This window comes from Lissotriton vulgaris, chromosome 3_1 (genome assembly GCF_964263255.1).
Source record: "Lissotriton vulgaris chromosome 3_1, aLisVul1.2, whole genome shotgun sequence".
Classification (NCBI taxonomy): domain Eukaryota; kingdom Metazoa; phylum Chordata; class Amphibia; order Caudata; family Salamandridae; genus Lissotriton; species Lissotriton vulgaris.
In genome coordinates, this window is record NC_141689.1 from 858,656,395 (window position 1) to 858,680,215 (window position 23,821).

The 23,821-nt window shown below is 41.0% G+C and overlaps 1 protein-coding gene across 1 annotated transcript in view; it reads left to right on the forward strand.

The window, feature by feature from the left end:
- Positions 1-23,821, forward strand: part of SLC35D2 (solute carrier family 35 member D2) — a 374,942-nt gene that overhangs the window by 64,557 nt on the left and 286,564 nt on the right. The window contains exon 2 of the mRNA XM_086961173.1: positions 12,767-12,800. Coding sequence (XP_086817299.1) covers positions 12,767-12,800 — 34 coding nt within the window. The remainder of the gene's footprint in view (positions 1-12,766; positions 12,801-23,821) is intronic.

Genomic DNA, 23,821 nt, shown 5'->3' on the forward strand with positions numbered 1-23,821 from the left:
GGTGCAGCTTTCTAATTTTCAGTTTTATCTCTTTTAGCTCTGTATTTTTCCAAGGTTCTATTGCACTGTTCTTAGTGGTATTAGGGGACCAAAAGCTTCATGTAACCACTCATGTAGTTTTTGAACTGAATGTATTATGTCTAGATCTGTTTTGGATGTTAGTTGTGTTTCTAAGTGTTCAAAATTGTGTTTGTTCCACCGTCAATAGGTGGATGCATGTAAGGTGGTTTTAGGTGTGTTGCTTTGTGTTGTTTATATTGGAAAGCAAGCAAATGGTGGTCTGACCATGTGACTGGAGTAATTGTTTGAAAGGTAAAAAGTTCTGTATTTGCAAAAATGGCATCTAGGATGTGTCCAGTGATGTATGTGTGGACGATCTGATGTAGGTTCATTGCAACTAGGCGAGTGATGATTGTTTTTAGTATGGGGCATAATGGATTTGTCAAACCAAATGCTTAGGTCACCAACAATGCATAGATTGGAGGGTACTGTTATAAGGTTTGAAACTGTGTCCAGTAGTGTGTCTGGTAATGCTACATTGCTAGGTGGAGGTCTGTAAAGGAGCACAAAGTTATAGGTGGAAGATGGTGTAGGGTTACATCTGGTGAAGCAGGCCTCACAACCTTGTATGGAGACATCTTCAGCTTTAGTGATATTTAATGTTTGTTTGAATACAACAGCTGGGCCAGCTCCTCCTTTGCCAAGACGATTTTGTGCAATAGTTTTAATAGTCTATAGGAACGGCTTGATGCAACACTGGAGCCATGTCATTTCCCAACCACGATTCAGTTATGAAGAGTAAGTCAGGTTGTGTGTCAGTGAGATGGTTGTTGATGTGATGCTTGTTTTTTTAGAGTGATCAAGCATTTATTAGTAGGTAGTTTAGAGAATATGCTTTGGTGATGTTGAGACTTTGTTTTGTACATGAGTCTGCAGTGTTTAGTGGCCTAGTAGCAGGTGTGTCCTTAGTGGGTGCTGGCATTAGCTATATGAGGATAGCAGTAGCATAGTTGTTCTGTATCCTATTCCTTGTCTAGCAGGCTAAGAAGGCATTTTGATGGGTCTGTGTGTATAGGTGGTGGAGATGGTGGTTGACAGTGAGTTGGTGAGCTGTGTTTTTTTTGTAGATTTGCCTTGTTGTGCAGTAGACATGGAGATTCGAAAGTTGTGAAGAGTGACATGTTGCATATTTTGTTTGTGTCATGTTGAAAGGTTCTAAATTGTCCAATGAATGAGAGGTGGTTTAAATAGAGATGCTGTGTTGCTTTATATGTTTTAGGTGTGGGAGAAGATAGAAAGCTTGGCAGTGGAGTTGGTTTAGGGTGTGTATTCTATGTGTAGTCAGGAGGGTGGGAGTGGGTGTATGTTTCTAGTTTGAGATGGAAAGTGCTATGAGGTCTTGTTTGCGTGTGATTTTGTGTTATGTTTTGTTCTTGAGGAGTAGTGAACGGAGGCGAGGATGTATTAGCTTTCTGAGAAGTATGTGTATGTAAAGTATTGTTGGTGAGTGAAGGCTGCAAGTTAAAGTGGGTGGTGTGTTTTGGAAAATAGTGCATGTGGTGTGTAAGAAGGGATGAACAACAGTTAAGAGTGTTTGTATTAAATTTGATTGCTAATAGAGGTAATATGTGTGGTAGAGTGTGGTGTAAGAGCTGCATGATTGTGTTTTTTTGGTAGAAAGAGGAGGAAGGTGTTGGTGGATGAAAAGATGGATTGGTGAGTATGGTTTGTTGGTGACAGAAAGGGTTCTGTTAGGAGTAATTAGAGCAGGCAATGTGTGTCTGGATGGGATATAGTTATGTATAGCCAGGATTTGGGTTGTTTTAATGATTTGTAAATTGGTTAGTGGTATAGGATAGGGTGGTGTTTTGTGTGTGAGTAAACATGCAAATGTGTGGTTGTTGGGGTAGAAGGGTGTGATTTGTGGGATTTTATAGTGGGTACTGAGAGATTGAAGTTAGTTTAGGGTTTGTTTGTAGACAATGGGTATTGCACATTTGCTGTGAGTATGTTAATCTGGTTGTGGATGTGGATGGGGTAGGCTGGGGGTTGTTAAATGGGAAAATGTTAGCATTTCCGTCCCTAGACCCGACCAGTCCTGATCAGACCCAAACAGACAGCTCTCCTAGTCCTCTCTGCCCCTAGCCTCGACGCCCGGGCTGAGACGCCCTTAACCCTAACCTTAAATAGCCCTAGTGGTCAGCCAATGGGAACCCTAGCCCTAACCCTAACCAATCACCCCACTAGCTCTAAGCCCTAGGACCAATAGGAGACCGGGCCCATTTAACCAATCATAGCCCTAGTCCTAGCAGCCAATCAGAAACAAAACCCTACGCCATGTGTTGAATAGAAATCCTAGTTCCAGGAACCAGTCAAAACCCCTAGATGTATCAGCCAATCAGAACACTAACCATAAGCCCTACGTCAATAGAATTACTAACCCAGGCACCAGTCAGAACCATAGATCTATCAGCCAATCAGAACACTAACCCTAACCCCAATAGAAACACCAGATACAGCAGCAAATCAGAGCACAGATTTAATGTATAATAGCAGCTTATATAAGTGAAATGTGACCTCAAAATCAGACTGCTGGTCTGGGAGCTGCTCCTCAATTCAGTATATCCTTGACGAGAGACAGACTCAATCCACACTCTTGAGTTCTGCAGGTAAGGGCCTAAACTAGGCCTCTAACAATACTGCTTTTCCCACACTTTAACAACTCGCTCTTCTAGCCAAAAACGGGTGCTACATACACTTTCCAAGCACAGTCTAAACATTAGGAGCAGATTACTGCCGTCTCAGAGCACACTCTGTTTAGCCTCTGAAGTATAATTTGTCCTTTTTTATCTTGTTCTACTCACTTGCTAAGACAAAAGGGAGCTGGAGGTGGATTGCTTACACACAGATCTGAGCACAAATTAGAGGTGGAATTAGGAGGGGAAAATTAAACGGTCACGGGCAAGTTAAAACAGTAGATTTTGAACTTGAAAGCCCACAAACAAACATGTGAAGTTGAGGCAGTCACAGGCAGGTGAAAATATCAGATTTTGGGCTAGAAAGCCCACAAACAAACAAGTGAAATTTAGGCAGTCACAGGCAGGTAAAAAAATCAGATTTTAAACTACAAAGCCCACAAACAAACAGGTGAAAATGAGGCAGTTACGCATAGAGGAAAATTACTTTTAAAGTTTCAGGAAAAATACAGCACAAAGTCTGTCTTCTTACCACCTCCTGGTCTTTGGCTCACTTGGATGTTGGGCACAGAGAAGCATTTCAGAACAAGAGTTACTTCTTTTGAACTGAGTGTGGTCCAAGATGTCAAGTAGCTTGCATCCTCAACTTTAAGGCGCTATGTTATCCCACTGACATATTTGACTGACATTGCATACTGGCATCCTTGGCATTCCTTGGTCTTGTATTCCCTGAGCCAGTAATATAATCAACTCTTATCCAAATTGGCAAGAGGGCTTTGTCATGCAAGAAGTTCATTTTCCTGCTCAAGGGTGTAGCGTCTTCCCCAGCCCAGGAGTAGCAAAAAAGCATGCCACACATGGAGCTCTGTAACAGACGTCTTTATACTTCAACATACATCACATTCTGTACACATTATGTCATAACTTTTGATGCTTGACATTGAGTCAATCAAGAAAATCCTTGAATTCTTTGGTTTTGAAAGGTTGGCCATTATCAGATTTGAATAGTGTGTGTACCCCATGATGCAAATAGCTCATCAAGCCCCTTATTTTGTCATGGATTGTCGATGATAAGTCTTCCACCACAGGAAAATGCGAATATTCATCAATGACTATCATGATATGGTGTCCATTTCCAAGAGGCCTAAAGAAATCAACTGCAACTCTCCCAGGCATGTGGAGGAAGATCAGACATATTCAGTGGATGCTGTGTCACCCTGGGGGATAAACAAAGGTGGCATGCTTTCAGCTCTTTCTCAGCTCATTCATTTAGGTGAGGGAACCACACTCTCTTAGAGCTCTTTTGGTGGCTACAATGCCATTATGTCCTTCACGAGCTAGCTCAATGACTTTCTGTCTCAGGCTCTCAGGTATGATGACTCTCGAGCCTCTCAATATGATACCCTCTTGAGTGATGGATAGCTCATCCTGTACATATTCTAACTTTTGGATTCCAACATCATCAGCAAAGGGCTGAATACTTTTCTTCCAAGATTGCGTTATAATACGGTCTTTGAGGATAAGTATGTTTTAATCTACATTGGTAGCATCAATAATCTTTTCAATGGATAGAGCTTCCGGTGTGCTAGACCTCACAATAAAGTTGAGATACCCTTCGGCCGCTTTGGATGACAAACTGTGTTGATATAGCGGCACTCGTCAAAAGTAATCTGCAGGGTTTTGGTCTTTCCCCTTTGTGTGTACAATCACATAGCTGCTTTACTCTTGCAGTCACAACCCCCATCTCTCGATGCGAGAGGGCGTCTTGCTTTCGGGTTCCCAAAGATAGTGAGCAATGCCTGGTGGTCTGTGACAATAATGAAACTACTCCCATATAAAAATACATGAAAATGTTTGCAGACCCAGACTACAGCCAGACTCTCCTATTCTGGCTGAGAACAGTCATGTTCTGATTCAGACAGGCTTCTACTGGCATAGACTACAATGTGTCTCTTGGCATTCGGATGGCCATTGTGTTGAGCAATGATTGCCCCCATCCCCACCGGGCTTGCATCTACTGTGATCTCAGTTTGTACCTTGGGGTCAAAATAGGCCATTTCAGTTTCATTCTCAGTCGCATGTTTTATTTCTTTGAAACTTTGGCCACATTCAGGAGAACACTGGAATGGGACATTCCGCTTTGTTAAGTCTCTCAATGGGGCAATCACTGTATGAAACAGATGTACCTAGCGCAATAACTGTCCCTAACTAAGAAGGATCGGAGCATGGTTATATCTTGGAGGGGGGGGGGGCAAGTAGATTACAGTGCTTGCACCTTATCTGGGCCAGGAGTCATTCCCCCATTAGAGAATATGTGCCCAAAGAATTTAAGTTTGGTTTTGTGAAACTCACACTTTGCTACATTCAAAGTGAGACCTGCATCAGCAAGTGATCGGCACAATTGTGTAGGAGCCTTTTCATGCTCCTTTTGTGTTGTCCAGAATACCAGTATGTCATCACTGTAATTGAAAGCATGTGTAACAGGTTTCTTTAATTGGCAAATAACATCACAAAATATCTCCACAGCTAAAGATACTCCAAAACTCAGTCTTTTGTATCTACACAAACCATCATAAGCTGAAAAAGTAGTAATGTACCTACAATTTTCTTCCACCTCGAGTTGATGGTTTGCTTTGTTCAGGTCATGACAGGAGAAGACTTTGGCTCTATTCAGTTGCAAGATCATGTCCACTATGTGGGGACCGGGATATCATTCTCTCTCGCTTGCTTTGCTGGCCTGGCGCATATCAACACAAATTTGCACTGCACCTCCACTGTCCTTTTGTGGCATCACAACTACTGGCAAGACCCATGGCGTAGGACCAGTGGAGCGTTCAATGATGTTATGCTTCAACAGTGTTCCTAGCTCTTTCTCACCAGTTTCTTGTAAGTGAAATGCAACTCTGTGGTGCTGTTGGGCAACAGGGCAAATGTTCTCATTAATATAAAGTTGCACTTTCATTTTCTTGAGTCTTCCTAGCCCATGAAATACAGATGGGAATTGATTCACAATTTCAGACTGAGCACGGCGGTTGTAGTTGAGAAATATCAGTCCCATGTCAGCAGCAGTGGCAAAGCTAAGCAGGCATGCACTAGATGAAGCTATTCAAAAGACATGAATCAGTGCTTGCACTGACATAATTTTATATGGCATGGTTGCTGTAAATGACCCTTTACTTTGTGACGATTTAGAAGCATCCCAGGTGTATTCCTTCATGCTTGACATGGCACAGGAGATAGGCTGTTGAACTTTTCCACTGGCATGATGTCAATCGATGCACCACTGTCTATGATGAAGAATATGGAGCAACCGCTTGCCCTTAATGTCATTTTAGGACAGTGTCCAAATGAACTTTGTCTCTTCGTTTGGTGATTCTTTTTTGACTTTTGATCTTCTTTGCAAGCAGCTAACCCATGTTGTTTCTTAGTCGATATCATCAACACATATCCGTCCTCTTCACTAGCTCTTGATAATGATGCTGAAGAGCATTTATGGATGTATGACGTTACAACGCATACCATTACAACTACCTACCATTACAACGCATACCATTACAACGCATAGCGCTTAGAGGTGCTGGATAGTGGTAAGTATAATTTACTATTCCAACTCCAGTCCCCGTGGACACTAGGGAAGGTGTTGGATAGTAAATTAAACTTATTCCCTATCCTAGAGCGCCCCCCAGCGCAATGCGTTGTAATGGTATGCGTTGTAAAAGTTGCGTTGTAATGGTAGGTAGTTGTAAAAGTTGCGTTGTAACAGGTGTATACCAGCATTTATATGATAAACTTGACAATGATCAGCTGTGCTTCGTTTCTACTTGTTGTAACTGATGTTGCCTTTTGGCCTTTTGGGTGTGGCAAGAATGCTTTTGGAACCTTCTAGCATCCTTTTTCTTTTCTCGCTATGACGCATTTGGTGTCACATTAGCTTTGGAGACTGTTATGAAGTAGTTTTCTTTCTTGCACCCGTTGCATATCTGTTTTATGGCTGGATATTTACCTTCATGGGGAAATGAAAACCCACTTTAGAAGCATAACTTTTTATTCTTCGGAGACGTTGACTTGTGTTCAAATATTTAGTGCTTATGCTTGCTTTTCATGATCAACACTGATTCATTACACATTGTTCCTGCTTCCATATCAGCAGCTTGTCAATCTGTTCATTCTTCTGCCTTTGCAGCATTAGCATTTTCTCTAAACTGAGTGTTACTCTCAAAATACGTCTCCTGAAGGAATGTGAAAGACAGCCATCAGTGACTCTGAGGTGCATGGTAAAGTCACAGAACTTAAAATGTTTGATAAGTGCATCAAGCCTGTCAACAAATTCATCCACTGTTTCACCAGCCAGTTGTTGTGCTTGATTGAAGATGTACCTTTCATTGTCGACATTCGGCATTAGATTGAACTTGACTTCCCACGCTTCTTTTAACTTTCATTACGATATTGCATCAGTTTGTAAGACTTTTCTTTTAGCACTTCTTTCACTCCTTTACCGGCAAGGTTTTTGAAATATTTAATGATTTCCTTATCATCTTCTTCTTCTAGCGGATCTAAGAAACCATCGAATGTTTCGATCCAGGCAGTCCACCTGGCACAGATGTTCTGTTTCTTTACTGTGTTAAATGGTGGTGGTGGCTTCAGGAATGTAACCTCTGTATATTTCGCGCTCCTTTCTACTTTCATAGAGAGTATATGCTGTTCAGGTAGTGTTCATTGCACAGGATCCCACCTGAAAATACTGCACACATTGGCCTCAGTGCTGAGCCTGGGTCGTCATGTCCTATATGAGGTTGTGTGTCGCTTTAATCGCCTGTGCCAGTAAGTACATTTCTATTTTCGTACCTGGTCGTCACTGCCTTTAGTGTTTGATTTGTATGATTGGATTATGAACAAATTGGAATATGTCTGGTAAGATAGTATCCTTGGCAGTGGTCTCTGGCTTAGACCTGTGACGTTTTTGAAAAAATTCCGTCTTGCCAATTCCTAAGATTTGGGACTCGTGAAGCTGTACAATGAGGAAGATTTTTCAACATACTCAGTAATATTAGGCCTTACCTCAGGTTGCATGGGTCCACATCCCCATGAAAATAAGAAGACACCTGTGCAATCCATATTACAGAAAGGGACGCACAAGGACCATTGTCCGCACAGACCTCCTGCGGTAAGCTCCATTACGGTTATACAGTGTACTGGTATTTCCACGCTACTTTAATCTAGACATATGGCAAGTCTAGGCCAGGAGCCCTCAACCAGATCATATTTGGCGAGCATAAAATAGTTCATAATTGAAGCATGAGCGCATCTGAGGTTCACTGTAACACAGGTCTCCTCTCTTTCATTTCTACTTGCTTTGAAATACTCCTTTAGTCTCTACATGCAGTTGTCTTCACAGTTCTTTGCCAACTACCAGACTTTACATTGTACACTACGGTTATATACTTTTTGCCCTGTGCTGTAGTTTGCCCTGTCTTGAGCTTCTTACTTCAAAGTTTCCTTACTTGCCTTTAAGAGGCGAGTACTGTGATAAATATTTGAATATTCTTGCTTCACGGGTCTCCCAACAGTGAAAACCATGTCTCTCTAATGGGCGTATGTCCTCATTCTCTCAGTCTTTTATCCCATGTGCCCTTTGTGGCCTAGTAGATATTGCTCGTGGTGCCACTTGTAGATTTCCACCTGAGATGCCACACTCTGGGCAACTACCCTCCTAAGACCTCCTTGATGACTTATTTTAGGCATGTCCTGATGAGCCGCTTGGACCAGTAATCCTGTTTCCACGCATGCTGCGATTGAGGGATTTGTAATCTGGGACTCATTTTGTGTCTTTTAATCAACCCACAAGAACATCCTTTTTGCCTTTTTTCTGGAATCTTTCTCCTTGGGTCTTTAGGGTCTAGCCTTGCCTGATAGAGTCTTTTATTTCAAGCACCATATAGGGCTTTACACAGGTGGTTTCCTGGGTCTGCTGAACCTTGATTGTGGTGCCCTTCAGGCCCATATTTCTCAGCTCACTACTCAGGTCTTCACTGTGGCAGTAAACTGTTCTTTTTTGGGCTCATCCCCCTGGTAATCTTGCGCTACCTTCTATTAGTTTTGCACACCATATTTGTCTTGTGGTTTAGGCAGGAATCTTACAGGAGACCTACCTGGATGTAGCCTTCAGGGCAGTGTATCCTGCCATGGTCCTGGAACCCTTCGGCGTTACTAACTGTATCTTTTCATAAAAAAGGTATTTTAAATCAGACTGTCTTCAAGAGTCTTTACCAAGATTACACCTAGTAAGTAAACATGGCATTACATATGGAAAAATTACGCAGTAGTCAATAATGATAATTTGCATCTCCATGGTGAGCAACCACCTAGAGCCATATAAAACATGGAATGGGTGTAGACAGCCATAACACAGCTTTGTCTGGTTACATCTACTCTAAGTGCCAGAGCATCCACCATACACCCCAGCTACTTTAACATTATATAAATGTAGCATTTCCATATATCCTTCAGGCTATGCCGAGGGTACAACTACAAAGAGAAGCAGGGTGTGTAAGGGAAGTACAGCCACCATGGTTACACTCAAATAATTATATACAGAAAGAGTAAAGAGGCTATTTTTAAGATATATATTGCCATCAGTATTAGAGCTATAGATGAAGTCTAAAGAAAAATACACTTTCCCAAGATGTTTACACACAGCTCAAGCCTGTATTTTGTTAAACCTCTTCAAAGGCCTAATTAGGACACTGTATGATCTACAAGCATCGCAAAGATAATTCAGTGACTGCCTTATATTCTCAGCATAAGGCCCATTTGTGTTAAGAGATCAGAAACAAAAGAAGTGACTTTATACATGCCCCTATGGCTAATGTTGTTTGGCGCAGCAAGCATCGCCCTCTGCACACACGGACTGTTCCAAGATGGGTCATGCCTGCATAAAGCTATGATTTGTTTGCAAAAAGCCAAGTGACCCCTGATGAAGGCTAATGATTCGAAAGGCACTGGGAAGGAAGTGAATATTCAATTGGGAAAATCAATTGGAAAATTATTATATTTTTATACTGAAGCGATTAGTAATCAACAACAAGAATGAAAATATGTACTATAGAAATGCCATGTTTAATTGAAATATTTTGAATACGCTTTTTAGCGGTGATACTGCAGCATCTGTGGTAAATACTTGGTCACTTGACTTGTGGCTAATCTTTCTATTTTCTGGCACTGATGGACTGAGACTGTACCCGAATAGAACCCTTTCGTAGTTTTGTGTGTAAATCTGAGGAGTACAAGGAGTACGATCACAAAAATGTGCTTTTTGATTTCTAAGTTGAGAGGTATCTGAGTTGGAGGAAGTAAAACAATTAGCCCTCTACTGTCATCCAATGCGACTTTGTTTGACATCAGAGGTAAGTGCTTAGGTGCAGATCAAATTTAGTGTTCATTTCAAATGTTCTATTTTTTAAAAAAATATAGTTAATACAGGCAGTGAACTCACTTCTAAGACTTTCCAGTCTGGGAGGATAATTTAGTGGGAACCAGGGTTGGACCTCAAGATATGCAGCAATGTCTCCTCCCTCCCGACATTTAAGTACGTCTGTGGTAGTCCTGTTCCATTTCTCATTCACAAGGACTAAATACATGAAATGCAGAGACTGAGTTAGCATACATTTGCTTGGGCGTGTTCTTTTTATTTACATAATATTTACTATGTTTTGTGTAAGACAAATTTGTGAAACTGTTAGCTCCACAAATATTTATGATTACAATCAACACACACACAACAAATACCCCTAAATTACTGGAGATTAAGTCTAAAGAAGTTATTGCTACGCACTCATTTGTATTGTGAGTTTTTGTAAGTGCTAAAATAGCAACAATTACAATCAAACTATTTCTAATACATAATGCATTTTGTTTTATGCATACCTAAATAAACTTGATTATTTGGGATTTGTGGTGTAGACCGTTAATTCAGTAGGTTAATGCAATTGACAATAACCATATACATTCCTATACTGTTCCTGTCTAAGCCACTATGTAATCAGGCTTTAGTGCACCCCTGAAAATGAAACAAAAGTCCCTTTACTTAAGATTGTGGAGTCAGCATACTTGGCTTAAATAACTCTTTTATCATAAAGTAAAAAGGCTAGGGGCCCGATGTAGGTCGGTCGGTAACGGCCGAAAATCGGTATTTTCGGCCGTTACCGATCGGTATACATGATTTGACATGTAGGTGCACTATTTTACCGAATCGGTAACTTTACCGAATCGGTAAAGTTACCGATTCTGTAAAATACAGAATCGGTAACTTTACCGATTCGGTAACTTTACCGATTCGGTAAAATACCGATTCGGTAATTTTACCGATTCGGAGCCACCCATATGTAGGTGGGACTCTTCAGAGTCCAAGGAGCCTTAACGAATCGGTATTTTACCATCAAATCCTATTTGATGGTAAAATACCGATTCCGGTGTGCATGCACATGTGTGCATGCACACCTATGCCATGTGACAGGCAGACCTGCCCTTAGGGCAGGTATGCCTGCCACATGGCACCTGTGCCTGTTTTGGGGGTGCCAGAGGGTGTCAAAGTGACACCCCCTGCACCCTTGAGAAATTCGGTATTTACCGATTCGGTAAATACCGAATCGGTAATGCCCATTCATTCCTATGGGCTTCAAAGCCCATAGGAATGAATGGGCATTACCGATTCGGTATTTACCGAATCGGTAAATACCGAATTCATCCGATTCGGTATTCCAGCACATCTGGAATACCTACATATCGGACCCATTGATTTACCGATTTTAAATTACCGAATCGGAAAAATTCGGTAATTTAAAATCGGTAAATCAATTTTACCTACATCGGGCCTTAGATGACTGGACCACGGATGTGTATGATGGAAATCAGGTATCTGACAAGACAAAAAAGCTCACCGGCCAGCCCTACCCTGACTTGTGAATCAGGATCACGGTTAGCTAATTCGATAGTTAGCAGTCAGGATGTTTCTCCAGAGCCCATAGGTCACAAGTTTTAGTTCTGTCAGTGCCGACCCAGCTTTCAAACTTTTGGATTATTACATTAAAAACATAATGTTGGGTAATAACATTTATAATTTGACCAATCAGAGCCAATTGTGTTTGTTTGTTTTTGATGTGTAATGTAAGTAGTTCTTACTAAGAAAAATTATCACTTTTCAAATGGATCCTTAAAAAGGGAGTAGCTATTTTACTAAATTAAGAGATTTCCTAGCATTAGCTAGAGCACCAATACTATATATTTTTCCTTATAAACCGTTTAATTTTTTCAGTTAAATATATCAAATCATAGGAGACTATGCAATTTCAAGCAATACAACAGCAATTGCCATGCCCCAATGTCACACCTGGAGTCATTTGAAATGAAATGACATGAAAATGACATTTATAGAGCGCTCTACTGCCCTGGGGTATCTAGGTGCTATAGCTCTGGGAAACTGATCATGGAGTAATCAGACAACTTAGAGATGAGAAAGGAATAGAGATCTAACTGTTGAAAAGCTATGTTTTAAGAGCTTTCCGGAAAGAAAACAGTTCATTATTTTGTTAAGATCTGAGGCCGTCGAACTACAAAGTTTAGCTGTTTTTTTGTACAGTATTTTGCAGTGAATCTAAGCCTAGATAAGATTTCATGCATGTCCCATTTTTAATGGATCCTCGCGATGCATCGGTAGCAATAGAAGCAGAATTCTTGCAGGCCATGATGAGGCCACTTGTAAGCTCTTCATTTTCAAGAGGGGTGCTACTTTCATCTTCGTGGACGGCCTTAGGAGCCCCCACTGAAGGCCGCCTGAGCTTGAACAAGTAGAAATCAAATTTTTACTTTGCATTATTAACAGTATCCTAGAGTGACACCGCACATACTACAAGCCTGCCAGCCCACCAAACCTGCCACATCTTCATAAACATGTCCAGCCCAGTCATTGAGCTATGAAGCTGCAGTGTTGTGTAGTTGTGTTTAGTATATTACTGTATCTGCAAGATAACAATAACTTTTAACATTTTATTTCTCTTGTTTGTTTTTATTTCTAGTTTCCCATCTGTAACATTTCTTGGAATTGGTCAGGTACGTTACCTATAGAACCCTGTTCTAGTTTTCATAACTGTGAGAATCAAAGTACAGACAGTGTATCCTACTTTGGATGTTGATGAATTCGGAGCAGTTTTTAATGAATGTTACTATGTCTTTGTAGCCTTCCCGAAAACAGTCCTTTGTGCTGTGGACACAAACCACATAGCAAAATTGATCAGTCAAATGAATCAAACAAAATAAATTCCATCTCTTAACTCATATATTTGCTTTGTTACTGTGAATAAAATACGTATCAAGCTGAAGATGTCATTGATAGCAAAAGGTAGACTCAATCACTGTACTTCACAAGGAGTCTGTTAGGCGAGAAAGTAGTTGTCAACAGACAATAGTCCAAACTGAAATGTCGTCTTGCTCAAAATGCTCCTCTTATAGATCATTTTCCTTTTTTCTTGTTTTTGGTTTGTTAATATAATCTTTATTGAATCTACTAGAAAAAGCAATAACACAAGGATAGCAAGAGGGAATCAAAATTTAAATAAATCAAAAGATCTTCATAACCCATTCGGATCAGAAGTGTGAGAATATATAGAAGAGAAGGGGGGTAAGGGTAAAGGTTGGGAATAGGTCATCATAGGCATTTAGCATAACCGTATATTCATATAGTCATCTAGTGACTAGCATTCTTACTAAAATAGTAATGCAAAGCAACACAAGTAATACTGTAATACAGTGATTAAGTGTCACATTCTTAACAATACATATATTATTTCTTATTGGCGTTCTTCCGATTATTGAGTAATACATAAATAACTTATGATCTCTATGTAGTTTCCATTATGACTTATGTGCGCACCAAAATAAATGTTTATGACATGTTAACTTGAGCTCATACTGTCCCAGTGATTGTCTCTGCATTTACTTCATCAGTCTTGGTACGGTTAGGAGAAGTACAGTCAAGAGATACTTTGGGGTGACGGCTATTGTTGTCAATGTATATGTGTTTTAAGGAGTTTTGAAGTGTGCAGAGTTGGTATCTAGCTAGTTGCACACGTCTGTGTGGTGGGTGACACAGGGAATGTTGCAGCAAGACAATTTCTACTCCTCTGAGGAATGAGAGCCATTCCTGCCACATATAAAATGAGACTATGTTGAAGTTTTCCAGTTATTAAGAATCAGTTTACATGCCACAGTCAGAATTAGGTCTAATAGTAGGCCGTCGGCTGCGGACTGTAGCTGTGGGTCTAGTCAGCCAATATTTATATATGAGAATTCTGGGGTTGGGAGCAATACCCATTTTTCTGACAAATTGTGTTGCCATCAATTTTAATGACGGGGTTGAGCCACATTAGAGTAGCTGAGTTCCTTTTTATGTCTCGCCTGGCGTTGGAGCGCGAAAGCGCTGTCGCCAGCGAGAACTATTGTTGTTGTTTTGCCTCACAAGGGAAACAAACCGGTGCACGAGCCGCTTAGGGTCTGTGGACGCGCTTCATGTGCGCGCACACACACACACAGCGTTACTGAGGCCGGCGAAAGGCATGCACACATGCGCATACGCACACAGACAGACGCACACACACACATGCAACCACACACCCACACACACATACACACACACTGCCGCCGCCCGACGCACACACACACACACAGATGCACACACACACCGCCGCCCCCCTGCTGCCCTCCCCCCCACAACTAACCCCCACTTACCGCATCTGCGGCCTCAGCCGCCACTCCTGACTTCTGCTGCCACAGCGGAGCTCTCCCTCAGGCATGGGAGCCCCGCGTCACCACTGCTCCTGGGCCACCCACTCCGTGGGCGCGGGCTTCTCGCAGAAGACGGAAGTACCGCCCCATGACAGGCGTGACGCTCCCGAACTTCCGGTTTCGGGATGTGCATGCTCACGGCTTGTTCTTTTGGTGTAGCGGCCGTTGTTGTGTTGAAGGTCCTTTTGTTGATATACATCACTCCCTGAAAATCGGCATTAGTGAATGTAAAATGCGGCATCCTTTGCAGGGAGCAAGTGACAAGACACTCGAGCTGAATATTCTGCGCGGTAATACACACATTTTTATTGATTTAAAAAAGAAATAATACTTTGCAGGCGAAAGCCTTTCTCGCGGCTCTTGCATTATTGAAGCCCAAGATAATGTGATGTTATAAATCTCTGGCAGTGGTATTCAAAGGATTGACAAGTCTGTGTGAGGTATGAGCCTCTGCGTGCAGACTAGACCGGGTTTAGGGGTTTGATTTCTGCGACGTTGCCTACTAAACAAGAGCTTTCGTGGACGGCCTCTGAGAGCTCTGTTTTGTGTTCTTGCAAATACAAAGCGTTTCTTTTCTTTTTGGAAGAGTGGCCTTCTTAAAACATTATAGTCCCAATGTTCAGTGTGAAGCACCATGTTAATGTAGATGGTTCAAGGCAAACACCAAAGAAAAATGTAATAAAAACAAAGAAACACCTATCTCACACAATAGTCAAAAGAAACCTTTTTTTCTATGAATAATGCTCCATCTTTCTGTAACCTATTGTAACTGAGATATCCCTGGAAGCCAAAGTTCTTTTTGAGAAATAAACACGTACCAAACCATTTACCTCAACATACATTCATGTTCACAAAGTGATTTGAGACTTCTGGTTCTAGCAACCATGCACTGTAGGAAAGCTGCCCTAAATTAGACAGTGGTTTTTAATAAATGTTACATATGCAGCAGTCCGCTTTCATGGATTAATGAAGATTGATTCTTTTGTCTACTTGTAGGCTTATTAGTTGGACATGTGGAATGACTGATTCAGCATGGCTTTGTAGTAGAAAAGATTCAGCAGTGTCTGGAAATTTGAATGCAGGACAGTCACATATGTTTTTCTTATTAAGAAGGATTTTTATACCAGGCTATATAACAGACTAGCAGCCCGTCCCGACGTTGTCCGGGTATGAACTGCTGCCGACCGGTAGTATATTGTTTTGTAGGATTTCGTTTTGATAGCATTTCTTATCTGTGACAGGCATGTGAAATGCTCTGATTCACAGTGCACTGCTGATGCACTTAAGAGTGCGCGTTCAGTAGTGTGTGAACTCGAGTTTCCCTACTTTATTTTTCCTTGCATTATTATATAGAGCGAACTCGACAACATGGCATGAGCACAATTTACATTATAGAATAACACATTCATTTGTGGTAGGCACGGGGAGACAAAGCGATTTGCCTGGAATCACAGGATGTTGAGCCGATGCCGAGATTCAAACGTAGCTCCCCAGCTCTAAAGTTCGCAATTCTAGAACTTGTGGCGGGAGGTGCGTCTAAAGTGTATGTCGGTGCTGGCCATCAATGAGAGAGACCTGTGCATTTTTCAAATGGGTGGTGAAAAAATATGAGTATGTTGCTGGAGATGTGGGCCGCCGTGCCACCAATGTACTTACCGGGGGAGAGTAAACACCCATTATTCCGCAACTTTCTTTCCGCATACCATCACTCCGCATACTTTCATTAGGAAAGTACCATGACTCCGCAATGCCATATTAACGCATGGCATTACATTTTATATGCTTTTACCACGCCTACATTTACAACTAAATTCATTGTAAATGCATGAATGGTAAAAGCATGTTTTTTTATTGTTTGGATAAGGTAAGTATGGGTATAGGGGTATATGTTTTAGGGTACTGAGGTATATGTTTTGGGGTGTTTGGGTATTTTAAGGTTTAAGTTATAGTTTTGGGTTATGGGGTACAGGGGTAGTTTTAGGGTTTAGGGATAGGTATGGGTTTTGGGGTACAGGGGTATTTTTAGGGTTCAGGGCTAGGTTTGGGTTTTGGAGTATAGGGGTATTTTTATGGTTCAGGGGTAGGTTTGGGTTTTGGGGTACAGGGGTATTTTAAGGGTTCAGGGCTAGGTTTGGGTTTTGTGGTACAGGGGTATTTTTAGGGTTCAGGGCTATGTTTGGGTTTTGGGGTACAGGGGTATTTTAGGATTCAGGGGTAGGTTTGGGTTTTGGGGTACAGGGTTATTTTTAGGGTTCAGGGCTAGGTTTGGGTTTTGGGGTACAGGGGTATTTTTAGGGTTCAGGGCTGGGTTTGGGTTTTGGGGTACAGGGGTATTTTAGGGTTCAGGGGTAGGTTTGTGTTTTGGGGTACAGGGGTATTTTTAGGGTTCAGGGCTAGGTTTGGGGTTTGGGGTACAGGGTATTTTTAGGGTTCAGGGCTAGGTTTGGGTTTTGGGGTACAGGGGTATTTTAGGGTTTAGGGATAGGTTTGGGTTTTGGGGTACAGGGTATATTTATAGGGTTAAGATGGGTTAGTGTTTAAGGGTGTTGGGGTATTTTAAGGAGTAAGGTGGGTTATGATTATGGGGTAGAGGCGTATTTAAAGGGAGCAGGGTGGGATTCGTTTTTAGTGTGTAAAGGGTAATACAATCAAATAATAAAAAAATATAAATAATGCAATTTAAAAGAATAAATGTTTTAATTAAATTAAAAAATGTGTGTATATATATATATATATATATATATATATATATATATATATATATATATATATATATTATAAATACACATATATACAAACATATATTTGATAATGTACTTTTACAATGTATATGACTTTACCACACATGCATTTGCGTTATAATGGCATGCGTGATAAAGTCATATGCGTTGTAAAAGTTTTAGAAATGATGTCTTTGCAGAGTAATAGTCCAGAGTTATAAAAATTGTGGAGTGATGGTATGCGGGATGTTGGTTTGCGGAATATCATCACATATTCCCGGGGGAGGGATAGTCCCTTTCTTGCTATTTCCGTGGAGGCGGGCCTTGTGTCCGGATGTGCGTGGCTCGAGGCCTGTGCGCAACTGAAGGCGAGATTACATTTCCTGCACAATGGCCACTGTTTGCGCTCCTTCCGGTCCTTGGGAATAGCGCCATGCCTAACCTCCATACAGTAAAGCAGGAGCATGTCACTGGTAGCGCAGGGCAAGCACACCCGGAGCTGGAATGTACAGAACCTGGGAAGAAAAAACAATGAAATATTGGGCACAACGCTCGCTTTTTTTTCCGTAATCCCGCGCCCGCACACACCCACACCCCCAGCACACGATATGAGACACGGTATGAAGGGCGGAACGTACCACACGCCCCCAGCATTTTGTAATGATGAGATGTCCACAAGAAATGATGTAATTCAGAGATGCTTTATTCCAAGTTATATAGAGAGACCCCACCAGGAGCATCCAGCATGGTGCTCAGCCCAGCCAACTGTAAACTCTCAGGCAGAACACCAACATTCTGAAAGGTGCATCACATGAACATTCCAATAGAGGTAGAGAAGTACAGCATAGGGAATACCAAGATATCCATTATCCTCTCCTCTCTAACAGAAAACAAAAAGCCAAAAAGAGCAACGGAGAACAGGAGGAAATGAAAGCTAGCGAATTGAGCAAAAGCGGAAAAAGGAACAGCAAAGAGAAAACATCCATAAAAAGAGAACAAAGAAATAAGAATGGAAAACAACATATAAACCATACTCCCTTCTTACACCATATAAACCATCCTCTCTTCTTACTGAACTTTAAAACGAAGAAAACAATGGAAGGCAATAGAAAAAAAAGAACAAAAGAAACCTTCGTCTCAAGAAGATGAGGAAAAGTAGAGGTGAAACCTCATCAAAAAACGATGACCACTAAGCAAAATACAATAACGCAATGCAAGAGATAACAGTGCAAAAAGTTGCAATAAAAATACATCAAATCTGAACATATTTAAATCTGAACATATTTAGCATAGAAAGCATAAAAGCACATAAATAGAGAAAACATAAGCTAAATATGTGGATGTAAAACCTAGACTCTAAAAGTAACTGGTAAACTAGCATATGTGAATAAAAACACATAACATGTTCAAAACTCTAATGCTATAGGACTGTAACCCTAGCATAGCTCCTCAGAAGGAGACAAAAAATATGCCCACCCAACAGGGCAGAAAACAAAAATAGATGAGATCCGTGTGGACAACTGACGTGGTGCCAGGTGGGACTAAAACAGTAAAATGGGACTTGAACCCCATAGCAAAAACATTTAAATAACGTAGATGGGACTAAAACCCACTACAAACAAAAGGGACTGTAACCCATCGCAAATACATAGAAATTGCGCAAGTAGGACTAAAACCCACTGCAAGCAAATGGGATTGGGACCCATTGCAAAAACAATTAAATTCAGCAGATGGGACTAAAACCCACTGCAAGCAAATGGGACTATGACCCATCGCAACAAAAACATTCTAATTACACAGGTGGGACTCAAACCCACTGTAAGCAAATGGGACGGACCCATTACAAATTAAAGAGGTGGGACTGAAACCCACAGCAAATGTAGCACGTGAAAAAGTGACAATGGGACTTAAAACCTGGAGGATCACATTATGTCAACTGGCATACTGGGGTGATGCCATACTGTAAAAAATACACAAAAAGCATATAATTTTCTTATACCTGTTAAATAAAACATATTACTATGAAGAATTCCATATGACCATGAAGCAAAAACAATCTCTTAACCCCCATTTGTTTGTAAAAATTTGTAAAAACAGAATGACAGTGGTGTGCCTGTCACTGGAAAGAGGTTGACAAGCAAGTTTCATTTACCACAAAACGCTATTACTTTAATGTCATTGGTGTGCCTGTCACCATGTAAAAGTGGAGGCAACATGGAACAGCACAGTAGAACTCAGTCATTCTTGAAGCGGAGAAAAAAACTCAAACGGAATCCATTAAACCGTTTAAACTTTGAGAAATACTGAAAGGACATTACTGCTGGCATCGAAGAAACGGAGGTTTGAGAAATGCTGAAAGTACATGAGAAATGCTGAAAGTACATGAGAAATGCTGAAAGTACATTACAGCTGGCATCGAAGAAACGTAGGTTTAATTATAAAACAGATGCCGAGTAGATCGAGGACATCACGTCGTAGCTTAACTCATGCTGACTAAATAAAACTTTATTGACAAAGGCACAAACATCGTGGTTGGCAAAACGATGCAGACACTCTTATTCACAGCATGTCAGAACTCTAAAGCGCTGTGGTTGGCAGAACATCTCAAAATGGAGGCACGTTTTCTCACGTCCTCCCGAGTGGCTCACGGCGCGTCCATGCACCAAACGCATTGATGAGTCAGATGATGAAAATGAAACAGAGAATGCCGGAGGACTGTTCATGAGAAGAGGCTCGCGCAGGTAAGCGCGTGGATGCTCATTTGGATTCGAAACACGCTGTTTAACTGCCAACAGACCAGCGGGGCTGCCATGAGCTAATTTCTTGATATTTCGTGGATAAATAGTTACTAGAAACCGGCCAACAAAACACAATGCTAGCAGTCAACACATGTACTGGTAGTAGGCTCCCCATCAGGTGCTCCATAGAAAGAAAAGAAACATGCCTCTTTTTTTAACACATTACTTCCCCAAAAAGCGTAGATGAAGAAATTCACTGCCTATTCTCATGTGAAGGCATAACACAGGATGAGCCAGGAGCAAAAACGATTCTGGTTTTACCCATTAAAAGGCACAGCTTCAATAGAGGGCACAGCTCCAACACAACATAAAGAAGACTCTCCTTGTAAATAGGACAAAATGCAGAGTTGCCCATTAAAATGCTTACCCTCCTGTGAGGATACAGCGTGAGTCCCAAAGTCAAAACAAACAGGCTTACCCAGTGTCAGGGTACAGCTCCAACTTAAAATTTGTAGACTCATAGGTACAGAGGACAACTGCCAGACTGCTGTGGGCGACCGGTTGTAGGTCACTGGTGGGGTCATGCTGGCAGTTGGGGTAGCTTTTCTTGTTGCAGGAGGTCCTTTCATAATTTGAAGTTTTCTTTCTAAATATCTTCTAGTTTGAAGTACTTCATGACTTGACAAGCGTAGGTTCTTTCTTAAGATCGTCGCCAATATGAAATGATGAGATGTCCACAAGTAATGATGTAATTCAGAGATGCTTTATTCCAAGTTATATAGAGAGACCCCACCAGGAGCATCCAGCATGGTGCTCAGCCCAGCCAACTGTAAACTCTCAGGCAGAACACCAACATTCTGAAAGGTGCATCACATGAACATTCCAATAGAGGTAGAGAAGTACAGCATAGGGAATACCAAGATACCACACATTTTTCATGCCCCCAGCACACGCCCACAGCACAACGCAGACACGCCCACAAGGGACTACTTTGCTGGCACGGTTCTTTTACCTTTTAAATGTATATGGTGGGCGTCTGCATAGCCTATGTCCTTTTGCTGCAACTGCCCTTTCCAACGCTGTATTGGGTGTTGTGATTGGTGCTGTGGTTCCTGAGATTACCCGCCTCAAAGGTTTGGGCTCTCTCTTTATTATATTAGTATAGATAGATGTGTAAGTTGAGTGACAGCTTAGCATCTAAATCGACACTTCAGTTACTTACAGAGGACCCAGGCATTGGAGAAAGGCTCATAGAAGAGGGCAAATTAAGTGAATCAAGGGAGAAATTAAGGAATGGTTGGAGTTAAAATAAGTTATTTCTTTTAGATAGATTGAGCTTCATAAACTTAGTGGCCATCAACCATCACTCCAGCAAAATGTAGTCGGCCATTGAAGATTGCCATTATATCATCTGCATACACATAGAAACGTGTCCCTAGCAATATAAAGTAACTCTGCCAAAGAGTGCATTTAGATATTGAATAGCAAGGAAATGCCTTGTGATGTACCACAACTGAGTACTTTGGGTTTGAATCAGAATGTAGGGAAAACCACAGATTGTTAGCAATCAATCAAGAGAACATTATCCTTCTGTGAGCAATTCCAGGTATTCTTATTGTGGAAAGTGTGGTGTATAAGGCAGTGGAAAGATCAAGTAAGTTAAAGAGCCGTGCCCCACTGCCAGGTCCGTACATCTGCCAGGCAGAAGTCAGCTTGATGATTATCCATGAAGTCCCTTGTGTCCGACAGAACTCTGGTGCTGACTGATTACCAGTTTCTCCAAAATGTTATGCAAATAAGACAGCAAAGAGAGATACCTGTAATTGTTCAAGCTGTCTGTATGTAATGCAAACCTTCTTTGGGTAGACATGATTCTGGTGCTAAGCAAACTGTTAAAAATGGCAAGAAGTTCTACATCAAATTGAAACACACATCTTTAATACATCTAGCAGGGAAGATCTGTTTAGAAGTCCCACATGAACAAATGTTATTTAGGGTGTTGAGAAGGGTCTCTTGAGAAATAACAAAATGGTCAAAGAAAATTACAGGAGTATCAAGACTGATACCAGTTTACGGAAAAGTCATTTTGGAGATGTTCTATAATTCAATGTTAGCTCAAATATTTTTTTCTTCTAATTATCAATCCAATAATTAAATTTTTTTGGGAAGCTTGGATGAGCTGATGTCGAATAACGATTCTGTTGATCTCCTTGGCCATTTGGTGCCTTGTTAATATGCGAAGAAAAACAAGCTACCTGCTCCCTGGAGTGATTTTGCCTCTAGCGTAAGTTTACTAAGCTCAAGGGAAGAAGCAGTGATTATGTTCAGCTATGATTTTTACCTTGTACCCTTTGAAGTGGCATAATGTTATTTACTTTAAGTATTTGATTAGGGACAACTCAGACTCTTGAACTCAAGGAGAGACATTGTGGTCTACCATTTCCATTTTGCAATTATAGTGTACATTTGTTTTAGGGCTGTTTGAACAGACCTTGTTTTAAATGCCCCTGCATGTGAAGTTGAACAAGGCTAACTGACTGCGTCTTCAACTAACCCCAGAACCAGTTGTCACCTGGAAATATGTGAATACTTGCACATGAAACAAACAAGGAGGTTACATAGGACCCATACCTAAATGGCGAGCTTTGGCATTATGGAACATCTTCATTACAGTAATTCATTGTCTTTCAAAATAAATTTAAACCACACGAGAGAGTAGTCCAAGTTGTGCTTCCAGTTTAAAAGTTCAAGATAACCCCAAGTGTTATATGTAGGTTCTCCAGCCAGAACAGCACATTATACCTTTGTTTGCAATATTCAGGAAAGCTACCAGTGCAATCTCTGCTGTTGAGTAAACAGAACTCTGGCATGGGACTCCAGGATGCAAATAGATCCTGGAACATCTGTAGCCAGCTATTGTCGAGGTTATGAGACTCGCCGGTAGTTTGATGTAAGGTAGAGATCCTTTCTCAATAAACATGACCCATCCATCACAATGCACTAGGCCTTTTGTAAACCATATGCATTCAAAATCTGTTTATCTGTCTGTATATCTTATATCTTGGAACAGGGGCTAATGCACTTTGACTCCCTTCATCATGATGATATGAGAAACTATTTTACAGGTGTAAACATTTCTGTCACCAGAAAATGTCCCCACACTTTATTGTGCCCTTATGACAACTATTAAACATATTTTACCAGTTTTCTGAAAATCTTGTATTTAAGAGAATGGTGTCTCTTATTCAGGGAGGCAGGTTTTGGCACAGGCTTGTGTCTTCAAATCCACTACTATTTGAACAAGCATTGAAAATGCAAATGGTCTCGCCTTTGATTAAGTTAAAGCCATTTGCTTTGCTAATGGTATTGTATAGCAAAGCAAATGGCTTTAACTTAATGAAAGGCGAGACCTATTGCATTTTTAATGCTTGTTGGACCAGTAGTCGATTCTCAAAATAGCTTTTTGGTTTTCTGCATTATGTATTTGGAATGGGGCATAGAAAAATTGTGCATTGTCGGAAAAGTACTAATAGGTCTCTCTTATAAGAGAAATTTCTCTAGCTTTACCCAGATTGGTTGGTACTCTAATTCTTCAAGGAACCAGTTAGTGCCCTGTTTAAAGAGGTATGCTGTTTGGTAATTCCTAAAATTTGGAAGACCTATTCCCCCATTGTCTTTAGAGAGTTTAAGTTTTTAAGTGAAATTATCAGCTTCTTATTCTGCTAAAAACATTTGTTAATTGTGCCATTGATTCCTGTCAGATAGTCTTCAGTTAAGGACAGGTGCAGCATACTAATTAGATTATTAACTAAGGGGGTGATCATCATTTTGA